Here is a 19,576-nt window from a genome sequence, read left to right on the forward strand (position 1 = left end):
CCAGTTTTTGCAAGTTCAGCAACATGGTATCTTAGTTACATTTGATTTATGCCATCTTTTGCTTGCTACAAATTTCACAGGTGACAAGGTGGGACAATATCGTACTCTTCTTTGCAATCCTTTAGTAATAGCAAAATGCAAATATTTGATAAATGAATTGTTGAAACCTCTGCTCTATTCACTAGATTTGCCATCCTTTGCTTTCTCGTAAACCCATATCCTATAAAATTTGTGGATGGAAAACAGTCTTAGTACAATGAAAAGGATATTTCAGCTTCAGAGAGATATTCTGGAGATAACCTAGAATCACACTTTATGAATAGCATGTGCTCCCAAAATAAAAATTGGAAAGATTGCACTGGCTTAAAAAATGTCAGTGCATTTTTTATCTAAAGAACTGGGTTTTTCACTCCCAGGATGACAACTTTTTATCTTATACACACAGGTCTGTTAGTCAGTCTTACAGTTGATTTCTACACAAATTCTCAGTATAGGACAAAAAGACCTCCTAAGGAGGTGCCAACTGGTTTTAGAACTGAGTACCTCAGTAGGATACAGAGAGAAATAATGAGTAGAAGTTATCACTTCATCTGTGGTTTATTACTATAAAGAAGGCTTTCCATTAACTTTATCAAATCTTTTCTGACATTACATGAGACACAAGAAATCAGTTCTACAGTTAGCTGCTTGCTAATCACTGTTTGAGATTTGAAAACCTGAGGTCCCCAATAATCAGTAAGTCTCCCCTGACCTGGGGCTTTGGGCAACTTTTCCAGACTCTCCCCATTACCTAAACTTTGCCAGACATTTTCCTTCATCCCTCCTGTCACAAGAGGGAGCCACTGGCTCCAAAAACAAGCAAATTTCCTTACCTGTATACTTTTATCTTCTACCACCACTTGGTGAGAAGATTTTTTTATCAATTTAATTACATTATATTTTCAAAAATTGATTATTTTCATTCATAAATATATATGTTTTTGTGAACCACACTCTCCCAAAAATGTGCATGAAAAAGTAACAAGATGCACTAAGCTAGAAATAAGATTGGAAATCCCATTGTACTAATGCATTCCACTGTTGTAATGCGAAAACAAGGCAATTACAACTCTATTTCATAAACTAGATGATAGAATTATAATGAAATATTGACATAACTCATTAAAAAGACATTTTTAATTTTTCAAAAAAAAAAGTATTGTATTTACATTTAGTTTTCCAATTTCCTTTTACTACAGTTCACAGTCACTATATTTCTAAATGTGATTCCATGATAAATAGTTAATTGCTTGTACTGTCATAAAATGTTTAGATTGAGGAAAATAATATTCATTTTACCTTGCAGTAAACTACAGGTAGATATTCAAAACAGCCGCTTGCTCCAATGTGTGGGATGTTGCTTGGAAGCTACATACTTCAATTGGTTAAAATGTTTTTACTTTCCCTAACTGGATCATATCATATCTTCTTTGGAAGAATGTTTTTCCTTTAGTATGTCAACTCTTTCTAGGACAAAATTAACTTTAGCAATCATGGCTCTAGACACATTACATAATTTGCATAGAACACAACTGCATCTCTGAAGACATAATTGTAGCCAGAAGGTAAGGAAAATATGTGAATTCACAGGAAAGACTACAATCTATTTCTACAACTTTTAGTACGCCATGAACAATTTGAACTGTAGGTGAACTCCAAATATGGAATGTATTTATAATGCCCTTAATAGTTCATAAAATCTGCAACTCCAGGATTAGCCTCTACAGTCACTTAAGATCCCACAGAAACCGAGCTTCGAAGAAGACGACCGTACACATCAGTGAGTTATTGCCCATTGATAGTTTGTGAATGTTAGGTATAGTAAATAACTGCTCAAAAGCATAACCCCGCATTCCTGGCCCTGAAAAATGTTAAAGCCACACATATATTAAATCAGGAAATTGGCTTCTTTTCAGCATAATAAGTACCCACGTGGACACTGTGGCAACATTTGGAGTACCATGTACTGTTAGCACTGTGATTATTGTTGCAGTTATCGTTGACATTGCAGCAGAGAGGTGCATCTACAGTAGTGCAGGCAACAAAAATACTAGACATAGACCTGGACTATGTTATCTTTTTAGGAAAGTCTTGGTTTTGTGTACAGCATCACAACAGATATATCCATCTGTGTGCATGCTCCAAGGAGAATGAATGTTCCCATATTGCAATTTTAACCATCATATGGGCCCAGCACCTTGCGTGATGTTACAGAGTGCAATCGGAACGTGACAAAATCACACCTGGTTCACACAACTCATTGTTTGCACAGCTGTTGTTGCATTTCAGACATGTTAAATTTGGTGTGTGTGTGTGTCTGTCTTTAAAATCTCTGAGACATCATACCAGATAATGGAAGACAGCATGTTGCTCACACTGTCCCCACTGACTACAGTTTACCCAGTAGGCTGTCCCAGCAGGCATGACCACCTGTTAGCAGTGGGTACCACCAGACACATCTGGGCAGGGGTGTGCAAACTGCATATGTACAGGCAGTCAGGGAGCACGGCCGCATGCAGACAGGGACGGGCAAACAGGTCATGTGTGAATAGTCAATTCTGTGCATAGAACAAAAAGGGGTAGTGAGGAGAACATGAGCAAAGAAACACACACTAGCAGTATATGTTTAACAGAAAAATTCAATCTGAGTGAAAATACAAATATTTTATTATGTTTGGGACACAAGACATTTCTTTTTGATAATGAGACATGAAATATTTGGGGTGAGGCCCCTTGCTGCCGCAAGATGTGCATAGTACAGCTGGGATTCTTCTAAAGCTTTCATCCTTTTCATAATGGAAAACAATTGTTGGTAACAATATGTTGAGCTAAACATAAATATACAGTTAGCTGCATTCCTGTGTAGCTTCAAAAACACTTCTGCATGAACATCACAGAAATATCTTAATAAACTGGCTCTGTAGTAATATCTGTCCTTCAGCACACTGCAATTTTGCAAATTGATTAGTTCTAATTGCCTTTCTGATGGCACAGTGTCTGGTGCAGTGGAAAATAGCATGCTAATTCATTTGAAATCATTTTGTACATTATGCAAGTTCTTAAACTGTCTCAAAAGACTGACAGACTTCCACATTATTTTGTTAATAACTCACGAAACACGAGCCTGAAGTTAACGGTAGTGACGAAATGCTTTTGAAGTATGTTAGGTTTTCTTTAGCAAGCTGCCTTTCAAGTAGATTGAATTTGTCCATGAATGCTTTGGTTTCATCATACATGTCAGGAATAAGCACACCCTTTCCTTGAGTTGACAAATTGAAGTGATTTAAGTGTCATGTGATATCAGTGAAAAGGCCAAGTCTGCAACTCATTTGTCATTGCTACATGCTGACTGCATTTTCGTAACTCAAGAAATTTCCTTCTGACAAGGGAACCTCCCCATCGCACCCCCCTCAGATTTAGTTATAAGTTGGCACAGTGGATAGGACTTGAAAAACTTAACACAGATCACTCGAGAAAACAGGAAGAAGTTGTGTGGAACTATGAAAAAAATAAGCAAAATATACAAACTGAGTAGTCCATGTGCAAGATATGCAACATCAAGGAGAATTTAACCTCAGAAGTGCCGTGGTCCTGTGTTTAGCGTGAGCAGCTGCGGAACGAAAGGTTCTCGGTTCAAGTCTTCCCTCGAGTGAAATTTTAACTTTTTTATTTTTGCAAAGTTATAATCTGTCCGTTCATTCATTGACGTCTCTCTTCACTGTAATAAGTTTAGTGTCTGTGTTTAGCGACCGCACCGCAAAACTGTGCGATTAGTAGACGAAAGGACGTGCCTCTCCAATGGGAACTGAAAAGATTTGATTGCAAGGTCATAGGTCAACCGATTCCTCCACTGGAAAACACGTCTGATATATTCTATACGACACTGGTAACAGCATGTGCGTCACATGACAGGAATATGTCGACCCACCTAACTTGTACACTTGGCGAATGGGTAAAAAGATTCTTCTACCTTGCCCGATTTAGGTTTTCTTGTGGATGTGATAATCACTCCCAAAAAAGTGATGAAAACATAAGAGTTTGTCACATAAACTGCAACAAATGAATGCAACAGTCTCACAGTCGCACAGTTTTCCCTGTGATCTGTCAAAACATATGTTTTTCACGTTTTCAAATTTTTCCGTGTGTAGGCCGTCAAATCCTGCATATGTCCAAGCAAATCTGAAAATGTCCTGGAATTTTGAAGAGCGAAGTTGATTATGTGAGAGTGCCTGAACTTTGATAATTGACACACGATCACGTAAACAATACTGCTCTGTGTACCTGTGCAGCTTCGCAAAATAATTGTCTGGAAATAAAAAATTAAACTTGTCACTCGAGGGAAGACTTGAACCAAGGACCTCTCGATCCGCAGCTGCTCATGCTAACCATGGGATCACGGCCCTCCTTAGGGCAGGTTCTCCTTGATGTTGCCTATCATGCGCATGGACAACTCAGTTTGTATATTTTGCTTATTTTTTTCATAGTTCCACACAACTTCTTCCTGTTTTCTCGAGCGATCTGTGTTCAGTTTTTCAAGGCCTATCCACTGTGCCAACTTATAACTAAATCTGAGGTGGGTGCGATGGGGTGGTTCCCATGTGAGTAGTAAAAATATGTTGAGAACTTTACCTCTACTAACTCGTCATATCATACAATGATAGGGTATGTCACTACATGCTGCTTCAAGGTCTTACAAAAATCCCTCAAAATAGTTGCGATTGGCACTGTGGTGCATTAAAAAATTCACACACTGAACCACGATCTTCATGGTGTTGCCATATTGCACATTTTCTGCACAAAGGACATCCTGGTTGATAAAACAGTGTATACTTGCTATGTCTTTCCCAAATTCAATCTTTACTTTTTTCTTTCATACAACACACAAAACCTTGCTGACTTCCAGCCACTGTGGTGCTCTATCTGTTATCACAGAAAAGACCCTGTCCCATGACGACACATTTCTAACGGATTCACACACCGCTTGAAATATACTGCAATTTATAGTTCTGTGATCTGTATGTATAACATGTAATAGTCCCCAACAACCTGCAGTTCCAAGGTAACAACCCGCACAAACATTATGAGCTACACTTGGTCTGGGACACTGAGGGTTTCATTAAGTGCTAATGAATAAGCAACGAAAGTCTGACCTTTCTCCCGCAGTTGGTTTTCCAGATCTGCAAACCATATCTTGGAACTGTTTGCTTGGAAAGGTAGCCTCCTTACATTTCTTTAACTCTCGTGGCATTAAGCACTCTGCAATGGCCAGCAAATAGGATTTGAACAGGGGCCCCATTGAAAATGGCAAGTCACTTGTTGCAATGATGTGTGAAATTTTGAAGCTTGCTCATAATGGTGCATCATTTTTATGGGCCTCCTTGTTAGCTATCTAAAATGCACATAATAATTGAAACTGATGCAGATGAAGAACACACAGGTGGTCTACATTATGACTTTTTTATGCCTCAAAATTGCCTCTCGCTGTACTTTATCCTTCAGTGTGACAATGAATTGCTTCCTTGTATCACTGCCCAGCTCATCAAACTGTGTGGTATGAAGGGTCAAGTAGTGACACTGAATATTGTACTTCCTTATTGCAGTAAGCATATTATGGCACACCAGGCACTCAGACGATCCACCTTTTTCAACAAATAAGAATTGTTCTTGCCAACGAAGGGAAAATAGTAATTAGCTATTTTGAAATGTCATCATTATAGCTACATTCACTACCAAATGAGAAGCATTAATGTATCATATGATGTCAAGCATTAACAGTACATCCATATGTGCAAGCAACAGAGCAGTGCACAAACGCAGTGCAATGAGACTGCCTGGTGGGTTGCCCATCCAACCTGTGCCTCCCCATGGGTGCACTGAGGCATGAGCGTGGGTACCCTTGCCCAGTGACCCAGCATTGGAATGGTGTGGTTCAAAGGGTGCTCACTGAAAACATCTGGTCATGGGTTACCTAGAGACTGGCATGCCACCATTCACTAGACACTATGATTGATGAACTATGGCACAGAGTTGAAACAACATGTAATGGTATACCCACATCTGTCATGCAACCACACTTCTACTTGATGCTCAACCACATTAGAGTCATTGTCACTGCCAGGGCTCCATGCACAAAATTTCACACCCTGTATACCCCCCCCCCCCCAAAAAAAAAAAAAAGGGTCGCTTACAAATTAAATCAAGTATTTTTCTTATTATAATCACTTTGTAATGCTCAGCCGCGTACTTTGGGGAAACATAGTACAGTTTAAAGTATCAGGATAAAAATAAAAGACAACTGCCGGACTGAGACTCGAACTGGGGACCTTTGCCTTTCCCGGGCAAGTGCTCTACCAACTGAGCTACTCAAGCATGACTCACAACCTATCCTCACAGCTTCAATTCTGCCTGTACCTCGTCTCCTACCTTCCAAACTTCACAGAAACTCTTCCGCTCTTCGCGGAAACACACATGCATCCACTCACACAAGCAGCCACATCTCACACACATACGATTACTATCTCGGGGAGCTCAGACAATAATTCAATTGTCACATAGCATACAAGCAGCAATCTGGAGGGGGCGGGGAAGGGGAAGGGGAAGGGAAAGCAGGGGATGGATGGGCGGAGAGAAGAGCGTCATCTGGCAGAGCATGCAGTGACTAGATTGCCAACAGTCACAGTGACAAGAGGCTGTGGGGGAGGGAGGTGGGAAGGGGAGGGGGGGATGGACAGAGTGAAAAAATGAGAGGAATGGAGGAAGAGGACGATAGACAGATGTATTGGCAGAGGGCGGCACACAGAGTGGGCAGGAGACGACAATATGGAGGAGGTGATAAAACAGAGAGGGTGGAAACTGTTAGTTGGAGGGTGTGGGACAGAAGGTTATCATAGGTTGAGAACGGGACAATTATGTGAGCGGAAATGTGTTGTAAGAATAACTTCCATCTGCTCAGTTGAGAAAAACTGGTGGTGAAAGGGAGGATCCAGATAGCTTGGGCAGTGAAGCAGTCATTCAAATCAAGCATGTTATGTTCATCTCAGTGCTGTGCCAAGGATGGTCTACTTTGCTTTCAGCCAAAATTCGGCAGTGGCTGTTCATCCTGGTTGGCAGTCACACCTATATAAAAATATATATGACATGGCTTCTTTCACAGGTGTAGCACAGCCTCTGATGGGGTAGGATAAGCCTGTGACAGGACTAGAACAGGAAGTGCTGGGTTGGTGGACTGGGCAAGTCTTGCACCTGGGTCTTCCACAGGCATATGATCCCTATGGCAAGGGATTGGGAGTGGCATGGGGATGGACTAGAATGTTGTTGTGTTTGGGTGGTCAACAGAACACCGTGGGAAGGATCTGGGGTAGGATGTCCCTAATTTCAGGGCATGACGATAGGTAATCGAAGCCCTGACAAACGATGTGGTTCAGTTGTTCCAGTCTGGGGTGGTACTGGGTGATGAAGGGGTCACTCCTTTGTAGCTGGTTCCTGGCAGTGGTGGGAGGATTAGGGGTGTTTGGGGAAATGGCATGAGAGATCTGTTTGCAGCCTACATCTGGGGGATACTGCTTGTCCATGAAGGCCTTGGCGAGACACTCAGAATACCGGGCAAGGGAGTTCTTGTCACTGCAGATATGCCATCCCCAAGTGGCCAGGCTGTTTGGGAGGGATTTTTTGGTGTGTAAGGGACAACAGCTGTCAAAATGAACATACTGTAGGTGGTTGATGGGTTTAATATGGACAGTGGTGTGATTGGGGCAATCAGAAAGGAGGAGGTCAAAGTCCAGAAAGGTGGCACATTTGGTTGAGGAGCACCATGTGAAGAAGATGGGAAAGTAAGTGTTAAGGTTGTGAAGGAATGAGGATGGGTGTCTTGGCTTTGAGTCCAGATCATTAAGATATCATCAATGAACAGGACAAGGAGTTTGGTGATTCAGGAGGCTAGGAGGTCTCCTCTAGATGGTGTATAAACAGGTTGGCATACGAGGGCGCCATGCGGGTGGACATGGCTGTGCCATGGATTTGTTTGTAGGTGGAGGAGATTAGTGTTTAACGTCCCACCAACTATGAGGTCATTAGAGATGGAGCACAAGCTCGGATTAAGGAAGGATGGGGAAGGAAATTGGCCGTGCCCTTTCAAAGGAACCATCCCAGCATTTGCCTGAAGTGATCTAGGGAAATCACGGAAAACATAAATCAGGATGGCCAGACACCGGATTGAACAGTCGTCCTCTCGAATGCGAGTCCAGTGTGCTAACCACTGCGCCATCTAGCTTGGTGGATTTGCTTGTACACCTTCCCTTTGAAGAAGTAGTAGTTGTGAGACAGGATAAAGTTAGAAAGGAGTATGAGGAATGAGGTAAGAGGTTTTGAATCTGAAGGACAATGGGAAAGGTAGTGTTCAATATCAGTAAGACAATGGACATGAGAGAGGTTGGTGTATAGGTTAGTGGTGTCAACAGTGATGAGCAGTGATCCAGGAGGTAAAGGGATGGAGAAGGCGCAGAGTCCGTGAAAGAAGTGTTTGGTATCTCTGACATGGGAGACTAGATTATGGGCAATTTGTTGGATGTGTTGGTCAATGAGGGATGAAACTCTTTCATTTCTTTTATATTGGTATAACCACAACCAACTGTCCATCAGGATGAACAGCCATCGCCAAACGGTGGCTGAGATCAAAGTAGACCACCCTGTGGCACAAGATGCAGCTGAACTTAACACGCTTGGGATTCCTCCCCCCCCCCCCCCCCCCCCCAAACCAGCTTTTCTGAACTACACAGATGGGAGTTATCCTGCTTATAGATGTTGACTCTGAAATTATTGGTATGTCGGAGTATCACTTAAATAATTTTACAATTCAGAGGCTTCCTTTACCAGGATACAGATTAGCTGGCTTTTTCCCAAGGACTTCCTTGTGTTGTGGGGGAGTGGCTCTGAGCACTATGGGACTCAACTGCTGAGGTCATTAGTCCCCTAGAACTTAGAACTAGTTAAACCTAACTAACCTAAGGACATCACAAACATCCATGCCCGAAGCAGAATTCGAACCTGCGGCCGTAGCGGTCTTGCGGTTCCAGACTGCAGCGCTTTTAACCGCACGGCCACTTCGGCCGGCTGTGGGGGAGTGGCTATGTACGTAAAAAACAGTATTCCATTTGAGTCCTTAGATGTATCAAGACACTGCAGTGAACAGATATTTGAATGTTGTGCAGGGGCATTTGAACTTAGTGAAACTAAGCTTCTAATTGTTGTTGTTTATAGGTCCCCTAACACCGACTTCAGAACATAACTCCGACTTCAGAGCATTTCTGCTCAAGCTAGACAGGGTTCTTGATTCACTTTGTAGGAAGTACCAGAAATTAGTTATATGTGGTGCCTTCAATATTAATTTTGTATATGATGGTGCAAGGAAAAGGATGTTGGTAGATCTCCCAATTCATATGATCTGATGCAGACTGTGTTTTTTCCAACTAGGGTGCAGGGGAACAGTAGCACAGCCATAGACAATATTTTTATTCATTCTTCATTACTAGATGGGCATTCTGTTAGTGAAAGCGTGAATGGCCTTTCAGACCATGATCCACAAATTTTAACACTAAAAGGCCTTTGTACTCAAACCAATGTCATATTTAATTACAAACTATGTAGGAAAGTTAATCCAACAGCAATAGAGAGTTTTTTAAACCTTGTCAAGGAAGAAGAGTGGCAGAATGTTTATAGTGCCGTAAACAAAAATGATAAATACAATGCTTTCCTTAACACATTTCTCATGCTCTCTGACAGTTGCTTTCCATTAGAACATTCTAAATGATGTACTAGCAGTAATAGGCAGCCCGGGTGGCTGACTTGTGGGATAAGGATATCTTGTAGAACAAAGCGGGAATTATATCAAAATGTTAGAAGTAGTCACAATCAAGCTACAGTAGCCCATTACAAACAGTATTGTAAGGTGCTTAAAAATGTTATTAGGAAGGCAAAGAGTATGTGGTATGCAAATAGAATAGCTAATTCACAGGATAAAATTAAAACCATATGGTCAGTTGTGAATGAAGTGTCTGATCAGCAGCACAAGGTCGATGATATAAAGACAGTTCGTAGTAAAAATATTTCTGTTACTGATCAATCAGATATATGTACAGTATTTAACAATCATTTTCTGAGTGTTGCTGGTGAATTAAAAAAAAATTAGTTTCCACAGGAAATCATATAACTTTCTTGGCAAATGCCTTTCCAAGATTGATGTCTGAAATACTCCTCTGTGATACAGAGAAGAGGGAGACTGAGTCAATAATTAAATCGCTGAAGACTAAGGACTCTCATGGTTACAATGGAGTGTCTAGCAGAATATTAAAGTACTGTGCTGTACATACTAGCCCAATATTTAGCCATATTTGTAATTTTTTCTTTAGGAATGGTCAGTTTCCTGAGCGATTAAAGAAGTCAGTAGTAAAGCCGCTTTATAAAAAGGGGGAAAGGGATAATTTCTATGCCATCAGTGTTTGCAAAAGTTATTGAAAAGGCTGTGTATGTAAGGATAATTGATCATTTCATATCACACAGTTTGCTATGAAATGTAGAGTTTGGCTTTAGAAGTCGTTTAATAACTGAAAATGCTATATTCTCTTTTCTCTGTGAGGCACTGGATGGGTTAAACAAAAGGTTTCGAACGCTTGGCATAGTTTTTGATTTAACTAAGGCATTTGATTGTGTTGATCACAAAATATTGCTCCAGAAGTTGGACCATTACAGAATACAGGGAGCAGCTCACAATTGGTTCACCTCTTACTTTAGAAACAGGCAACAAAAGGTCATTATTCACAATGTTGATAACGGCTGTGATGTGGGGTCTGAGTGGAGTACTGTCAATTGGGGGGTGCCCCAGGGATCAGTCAGTGTTGGGGCACTTCTGTTCCTTATTTTATATAAATGATATGCCCTCTAGTATTACAGGTAACTCTAAAATATTTCTGTTTGCTGATGACACTAGCTTGATAGTAAAGGATGTTGTGTGCAACATTGGCTCGGTTTCAAATAGTGCAGTACATGACCTAAGTTCATGGCTTGTAGAAAATAAACTAACGCTAAATCACAGTAAGACTCAGTTTTTACAGTTTCTAACACACAATTCAACAAAACCTAACGTTTTAATTTCACAGAACGGGCATATGATTAGTGAAACTGAACAGTTCAAATTCCTAGGTGTTCAGATGGATAGTAAGCTGTCGTGGAAAGCCCACATTCAGGATCTTGTTCAAAGAGTTAATACTGCTATTTTTACTATTCAAACGGTATCAGAAGTGAGTGATCCTTCAATACAAAAATTAGGCTACTTCGCTTATTTTCATTCGCTTATGTTGTACGGTATTATATTTTGGGGTAACTCTTCCCATTCTAAAATGATATTTTTGGCTCAGAAACGGGTGGTTCGGGCAATAAGTTGTGTAAGTTCACGAACCTCTTGTCGACCCCTGTTCACGAGTGTGGGTATTTTGACATTGGCTTCTCAATAAATATATTCATTACAGCCATTTCCTGTTAACAATATTAGCTTATTCCCAAGAATAAGCAGCTTTCACTCAATTAATACTCGTCAGAAATCAAACCTGCATTTGGACCGAGCTTACTTAACTTGTGCAAAAAGGTGTGCAGTATACTGCTGCATCCATTTTCAATAAGCTACCACTCGAATTCAAAAATCTTAGCAGTAATCCACGTGCTTTCAAGTAAAAACTGAAGAATTTGCTCAGGGGTCACTCCTTCTATCCCACCGAGGAGTTCCTTGAAAAAATTAATCTGATTCTTATTGTATTGTTGATTGTGTTTACTTAAACTTATGGAGTGGCTTCTTTTGGGTTCATATACATTTATTTTTATCTGTTATTACTTTTATGTTGTAATTTCATGTACTGACACATTTCACGACCTCGGAGATTTGCTCCTCAATTTGGTCCTGCGGAACTTGACTTGTAAATAAAAATAAAAAACATGTTCTCCGCTCCAGAAATTATCCCGGCCTGAAACTATGGTAACCTACTGTCCCCACATCCTCCACCAAACAGTTTCCACCCCCTCTGCCCTATTGTCATTTCCTACCCTCTTTGTGCACTGCCCTCTGCTAACACACCTGCCAATCTTTCCCATTACTCTCCTCTCTCCTTTTTCACTCTGTTCTCTCTCTCCCCCCCCCCCCCCCCCCCCACCACCACCACCACCACCACACTATCCTACATCCTCCAAATGCTGCGCATGTTGGCAATCTAGTCCCTCCATACACTGCCAACTGCCAGGCAGCGTTCTTCTCTGCCCCCAACTGTACCCTGTTATCCCTTCCCCTTCCTCAGATTGCTGCTTCCATGCTATGTGACAGCTGCTGTCTGATCCGAGCTGCCGGAGATGGCGATTTTGTGTGTGTGTGTGTTTGTGTGTGTGTGTGTGTGTGTGTGTGTGTGTGTGAGAGAGAGAGAGAGAGAGAGAGAGAGAGAGAGAGAGAGAGAGAGAGAGAGAGAGAGAGAGAGAGTGTGCACGCTTCCTTTACTGAAGAAGACTTTGGCTGAAAGCCATGTGTAAGTGTCTTTTTGTTTTGCCTGTCTGCAATCAACATGTCACCTTTAGGGTGAGTAGCAATCTATCTTTTCCTTATATTGGTGATATTCCAAACTGGAATGTCCATGGTTTGAAAAGAAAGTCATCACTTATGCATATCACAATGGCGAAGAAGATACCATTTTAAAGGCATACACTGTACAATAAATAGAAAATATCTATAAGTACTGGAAAACTTACTTAACTAAAATTTAGTAAAACTAATTGAATGCTGCAAGTGAGTAGTATAATCCAGATGTCATTCAGCAGTCCTACAGAAAAGCTCTGACTGTCATCATCACTTAAACAGAATTTATACATTTTGTTTAACTAAATGCCAAAATCCGTTAAATTATAGAATTTAACAAATTACATCCACGGTATCACCTGATACATTGTAACCTGACATTGCATGACACACAACGATAGTACATAGCATGTGAATACAGCACATTACTGTATTTACTCAAACCTAATCCGCACTTTTTTTCTGGTTTTTGTAATCCAAAAAACCGCCTGTGGCTTAGAATCTAGTGAAAGTAAACGGAAGTTCTGAAAAATGTTGGTAGGTGCTGCCACAACCAACTTCTGTCGTCGAATATATGTAGCGCTACACAGGCATGCTTTGCAGGCACAAAGATAAATACTGGCACCAAAACCTCTGCGACAGCAAATAAATTAAAAAATTCTCTGCCCTGAGTTTCGACCACTGCATTTTCATACATTATCCAACAAAGTAAATAGAAATTCCTTATTGTTCCATCTTTGAATGTAGCAGCCTTTCAAATATTCGTAGCAACAAAAATAAATTTCTTTACACAAAAATACTAACAATGCACAAGGCTTCAGGATTGTTGCATGAGTTGATACACTGGGACCATTAAGATTTCATGTAGTGGCACCTATTGCTTCGTGGAATTTTGTGAAGTGCATGTTGGTGTTAGTGAACCATAATGATGCGTTTTCATTATATTGCCAAATTCAAGAAGGGGGTTCTTTCTTTCGCGGAACAAAATTCTAATCATGCTCCAGGTCTGCGATAAGGGATTGATGAGAGCAATGTCATGCGATGGCAACTGCAAAGAGACAAATTATTTGAATGTTCAAGTAGCAGGAAAGCATTTAGGGACCAAAGTGTGGCCGATATCATGCACTAGAAGTGATTTTAAATGAATCTGTCTGTGGACACTGAAATTTTAAAAATTAAAGCACATGAAATTGCTAGAGAGCAAAAAAATTGAAAATTTTAAGGCTAGTCGCAGCTGGATTGATCTGTTAATGAAGCGCTCGGGTTTTTCACTTCGGAGGCTAACTTCAGTTGCACGGAAGCTGCCGAAAAATTATGAAGAAAAACTTGTGGAATTTCAGCACTTCATAATTAGGCAGCGCACAGAAAAGCAATACCTTCTTGGTCAGATATGAAATGCTGACCAAACTCCCGTATATTTTGACATGATGTCAAATTATACGGTTGACGCCAAAGGAAAGAAAGACATAAGTGTTCTTACATCAGTGGGTGAAAAACAGCGGATGCCCATCATGCTTTCTTGCACAGCAGATGGACATAAATTACCCCCTTTCGTAGTTTTCAAGCGAAAGACTTTGCCAAAATCAGAAGTGTTTCCACAAACTGTAATTGTACGAGCAAACGAAACTGGGTGGTTTTCGGAGGACATGGTGCCGCAATGGGTTAGGCATGTGTGGAATCATCATCCTGGCGCAATGCTGGTTTACGCAGTCTGTTGGTATTAGATGCGTACCTGCAGTAAAATGAAAATTAAGAAGAAAGCTAAACGGACTTGGCAGTAATTCCAGGCAGGATGACGTCAATTCTGCAACCAATTGACGTCTGTTTGAATAAACCATTTAAGGACAAGCTTAAACGCATGTACACAGACTGGCTTTTGAAAACGACAGACAATTGACACCAACAGGACGTGTAAAACGTGAAAGTTTGTCACAAGTGTGCCAATGGATTTATGATGCACGGAAGTGTGTTCCAAATCAGACTGTGCAACAAGCATTTAAAAAATGTTCAATATCCAATGCACGAGGACGATGCTCTGTGTGAAGAAATGAGCAATAAAGAATCGAGTGATTGTGATTCAGAATCATAACTGATATTTTAAACATTTCATATAAGGTGTATTACAAACCTAATAAAATTTTGTTTTAAATTTCAACATTTAATTTCTAAGTTCTTTTCATTCTTATTTTATATGTGTTGCTACTCTGCATTTTACATGATAGAAAAGTGTGGAGAGCTGCATCAAACCAGTTTACAGACTGAAGACAACAACAATACACTCTGCATTTGAAGTCATCACTAAAAATCTACTACGAAAATCCTACTGGCAAGACACATTTGGGATGCACTTCAACATGGCCAATTCTACATTCTGAATTTTTTCCTATCTGTGACAAGAGATAAGAATAATATCAATGTAAACATTATGCCATGTATTCTTTCGTGTTTGCTGCTATCTCATTTAAATCCTGTCTGCCTAATAAACTATGAAACTAGAGTGAGACAACAGCAAATGCGGAAGAATATACATACCATGCCATGTTTATATTTGTATTATTTGTATGATGCATAGTGATACAGTCAGAAATGAAGTACAGCAACTGACTAGATTTTTAAATCTACGATGACTCTAATTTCTGTGCAAAATGTAATGTACTAAAGAGGCGTCTGCAAAGATTTTCAAACTGAGAAAAATTTTCGCTAAACTCTGGTTCAGAACATCTTCTATCATACGCAGTCTATTATTTGGTTCTTGTTGATCATTATCAAAGAAAGCAGCAGTGTAAGTAACAACAAATAGCAGTCTTTTGCCATTTTTTCACTAATTAGACAATTCCTCTCCTTTTTTTTTTTTTTTTTTTTTTTTTTTAATTGTAAGCGACGGTAGCGCACACAAAAGCGAGCCATGCTGTGAGTGGCAACAGGTCATAAACACTCATTATCACAATGAGACAAACAATGCATGACACAGTACAATAATGCATTTTCAGCTTAGAGTGACGTAATGTGGAAATATATGAGTGACATTCTTCGAGACTTCTCTGAAATATTAGGATTTTGTGGCACCTGCGGCAGGCAGCCTATAAAAGTAACTGACTCCAATGTTCAATTTATGTCTGACATTTGTCTTAACCAAAATTATTTCACATGTAGAAATAGTAATAACTTCATGTGGTATGACCAGGTTCCTTACAGCAATAAGTATGCTGTCACCTTTGATGTCCAATCTATCTTTATACATACTAATCAAACTAAGATTTCACTACTATTCACTTGTGATACAACTTCTGGCTCCTTACCATGGATGCTTCTACATTTCTCTATCTGACTCGCAACAACAAATGTTCATTTCTGTAATTAAAATATATGATCTACTAACATTGCTGAGTACCTTACAGCAGGATTTCACTAACCTAAAGTACCTGCATGTGGATGTCACACGTGTTCAGCTATTGGAGTACTCATATCCTTCCCGATTCATTGCTCATCTAACCTACTGACAGAGCATCATAAAATTCTCTGCATGATAGAATACATCCATAAATACAAATACAAGATCATTGCAGAATCATCAGAGCCACTAGTTTATGTCTTCTGCCTGTGTTCAAGCCAGAGGACCATGATCAGTTCTAAGAAAAAGGCTGCAAATCACAAACTGCACTTCTACTCCACAAGTGAGGCTAGCTGTCTTCACCATGGCAGCTAGCTGTCTAAACGCTAAATCATAGGCGACAGCCATTGTTTATGGCAACATGAGTCACACTGTGCAGTTGCCTGGACCCATTGTGCTCAACAGCAGCTTATGGGCCTCCTTATCATCTCAAACACAGGGACCGTCTTACTCAAAACAAACATACTATGTCCACACTGGACTGACACCTCCAAATGACAGCTATTTACTTAATGTGTTCCATTACCTACATAATGCTGGAGCTCCCAATAACCAACATTAGCATTCCCTGGATGTGACTATCTTTCACAGAGAGTAGCCCCAATACCAATAAAAGTAGAGTCACTTGCCGGATCACATATATTTTCAAGCAGGACCAATACATAACACCTGTTGTTAAAGCATAGAGGGAATACCATGCAACCAGCAAGCTTATTAAATTCCCATCCAGGGATCCACACCCCACCACTGTCCATCTTCACTCTCAGATGAAGAACAATCATGTCGAGTACACTAGAAAGCACAACGGCATCAGGGACGTTACATGGCATCAAGTGCACTGAAAGTCACATAGCTGTTGCCTTAGGTGCTCTATCCCAGGGTAGTAGCCCAAAAACTAGTATAAACCAAGCAAGTGGAGATGAACTAAAGAACTACAGTAGAGCACCTAATAAAGGAAATCTGAAACATAGCTTATTTGCCTAGCTCTGAGCTTTACAATACGTCACTGCACAACTGTGACACTACATACGACTAAAGCTACACTACTAAATTGTGAACTATAAGACACAGATAAAAAGAAAACAAGCCCTGGTGTCTTTCAAATGGTGAAATATTAAGAAAACTCTTTCACGGAAGCTAAACACAAGCAACAGAATAAGCTATAGAGTAAGCACTGAGCACAAGCAGCATCAACCACATGTCTTAACATTTCATACTGAAATATCTGTAATATTAAATTTTGCATATTATCTTTTAATTTTGTAATATACATACGCAAAATTCAGTGGCACAAAATATACTATAGCATAATGTTTTCAAACACAGACAATAATTATAAGTTTATAAGGCTGCATGTCTTTTTAATCCCAACTCCAACTTTGCAAAACTGATCACTGCTAATGCATCTGTATTCTACAGTAGTCAGAAAACAAAAACCCAGCATCAAGAAGGCTTTCAGTGAATGCTATAATTAGTTACATCTCTTTAGGGAGAACTCACTGGCAATGGGACACTATTTAGTCCCACAGTCAGTCATGTAAGATGTCAATTATGGAACTTCAGCGCTCCATGCAGTGATGATATCAGCATGTGAGAGGCTATTGCTTCTTCAGACAGAAGACAAGGCCCTCTAAACAGTAGCATTTTAAGCAACAACTATATGATGATTTCCAAATTAATCTTGTTCTTCAAATGCAGTACAAACAGTTATCCAAGACCAAAAATCTTAAGCACTGATGTAGTATACTGTTGGTGTAATATGTGTCGTATATATATCCCAAACTATTAAAATTTTTATAGCAGTACTTTCAGCTTTCCAGCAATAACTGCATAACGTTATGTGGAAAATGTATACAAGACTTTCTAGTAGTATTACTCCAATAACCCATCATAAGATTGGTGACAAGAAAAAAATAATAAAATAAATAAAAACATTGAAAAAATTAAAAACATTTACTTAGCTTTTGTTAAAAATATCACCCACTGATAGGATGTTTCAGAGCAATGAGCTTATAAATACAAGATATGTCTAAAACATTTGGTGAATGGACTGATATAAAAATGGTTACACTGTGTTAAGAATGCATGCATGCACATGCATATGGAAACGTCCTGAGAAGCATCATACAGCTGAAACACACTACTATGAAACAGATTTGTCTGGAACAAACAATTAAACATACTTGAATTTTAAAATACGTATCACAGTACAATAGAACAAAGCATTAACATCATGTGGAGTTGAAGGTCACAATAAACTGCCACCATAACAGAAGGAATGTTACTGTGAGTAGACAGAATAGAAGCTGTGAGCATAAAATATGTTTAATACTGGTAAAAACTGTTGATGATATGCTATCTGTTTCTGACACTCATATCAGAAAAGTTGCAGATTAACAACAATAGTGTGATCATCAGTCATAAAGATTTGGATAAATGAAGAAGATGTTCCCAGTTTAAGAGAATAACTGACTGACAAGTTAAATGTCTCACAGATGTTAACTGCTTTAGATTTTCACTAAAATGTTTCTCAGTGTGAGTCCGCATTATCATGTTGTATAGAACAACATTGCACCCACTGTGGTAAGTGGCCATCATCAACATGGTGTTATACAACCAAACCAGTAATAACAACACACTGGTGAATGTTAATTGCAGCAATGGCCAAAACACTGGTCTACACAACATCATGATTATGTGGTCACATGCCTGGAAAAGTTGCAAAAGTGTTTGGTTGTACATTATTGTATAATTCATTGTCAAGTGTAAATGAGAGGTGTCTGTTTTGCAAATCATTATAAAAGGGGATGAGACCTTGCACTATCAGTCCATTCCAGAAGATGGTATGCAACCTCACAGCCTTAGTCTACAGCTGCCTGTGTCTCGCTTCAAAAGACATCTGAAGATTTCTGACATCAATAATTTTATTCATACCCAGGGCCGTATGACAGTTTCCAATTTTGAACGCAAATAAAGGTATTTTGTCTGTATCTTACATTTTATTTGTTTTATACCATTCACTGAACTTTTTAGACATTCCTTGTATTACAAAACGGTGAAACACATGCCATAAAGTTGCTGACATGAAATTTAACCAGTGCGGGTGTTGTGTCATGTTCCAGTGCCCACAATCCAGTCTTTTTCCACACATAAGACAAAATATACTTCTAAGATGGAGTGAGTACCATAGTCTTATATGGCTCAGATTGGTTGTTATGATTCTTGGGCTGGAATGTTTTATGTATTGGCACTGGTTTCTCACGTAGTTCCCATAGTTCAATAACGCAGCCAGAATCACCATTTGTAGCAATTATTAAACAATCTGCATCATCACGAGCAGCGAATTTCAGCTGTGAAACATGACGATCTGAAAATAACAATTGTCAGTAGTAGATAAGTGTTGACAAAAATAATATTTACATGAACTAAGCATTCTTAACCTTCCATATCCCATGTGGGAAGGAAACAATACATTGCAAAATACATCAATGGAGAGTTTTCTACTTCTCATGCTACACGGCATACTGTGATTTATTGATTCA

General features: G+C 39.6%; 1 protein-coding gene across 3 annotated transcripts in view; it reads right to left on the bottom strand.

Moving 5' to 3' along the window:
* The window catches only part of LOC124721309 (mediator of RNA polymerase II transcription subunit 16), a 295,303-nt gene that overhangs the window by 123,932 nt on the left and 151,795 nt on the right, over positions 1-19,576 (bottom strand). For all 3 annotated transcript variants that reach the window (XM_047246221.1, XM_047246223.1, XM_047246222.1), the window contains exon 7: positions 19,220-19,401. In XM_047246221.1, coding sequence (XP_047102177.1) covers positions 19,220-19,401 — 182 coding nt within the window. The remainder of the gene's footprint in view (positions 1-19,219; positions 19,402-19,576) is intronic.

Source organism: Schistocerca piceifrons, chromosome X (genome assembly GCF_021461385.2).
Source record: "Schistocerca piceifrons isolate TAMUIC-IGC-003096 chromosome X, iqSchPice1.1, whole genome shotgun sequence".
Classification (NCBI taxonomy): Eukaryota; Metazoa; Arthropoda; class Insecta; order Orthoptera; family Acrididae; genus Schistocerca; species Schistocerca piceifrons.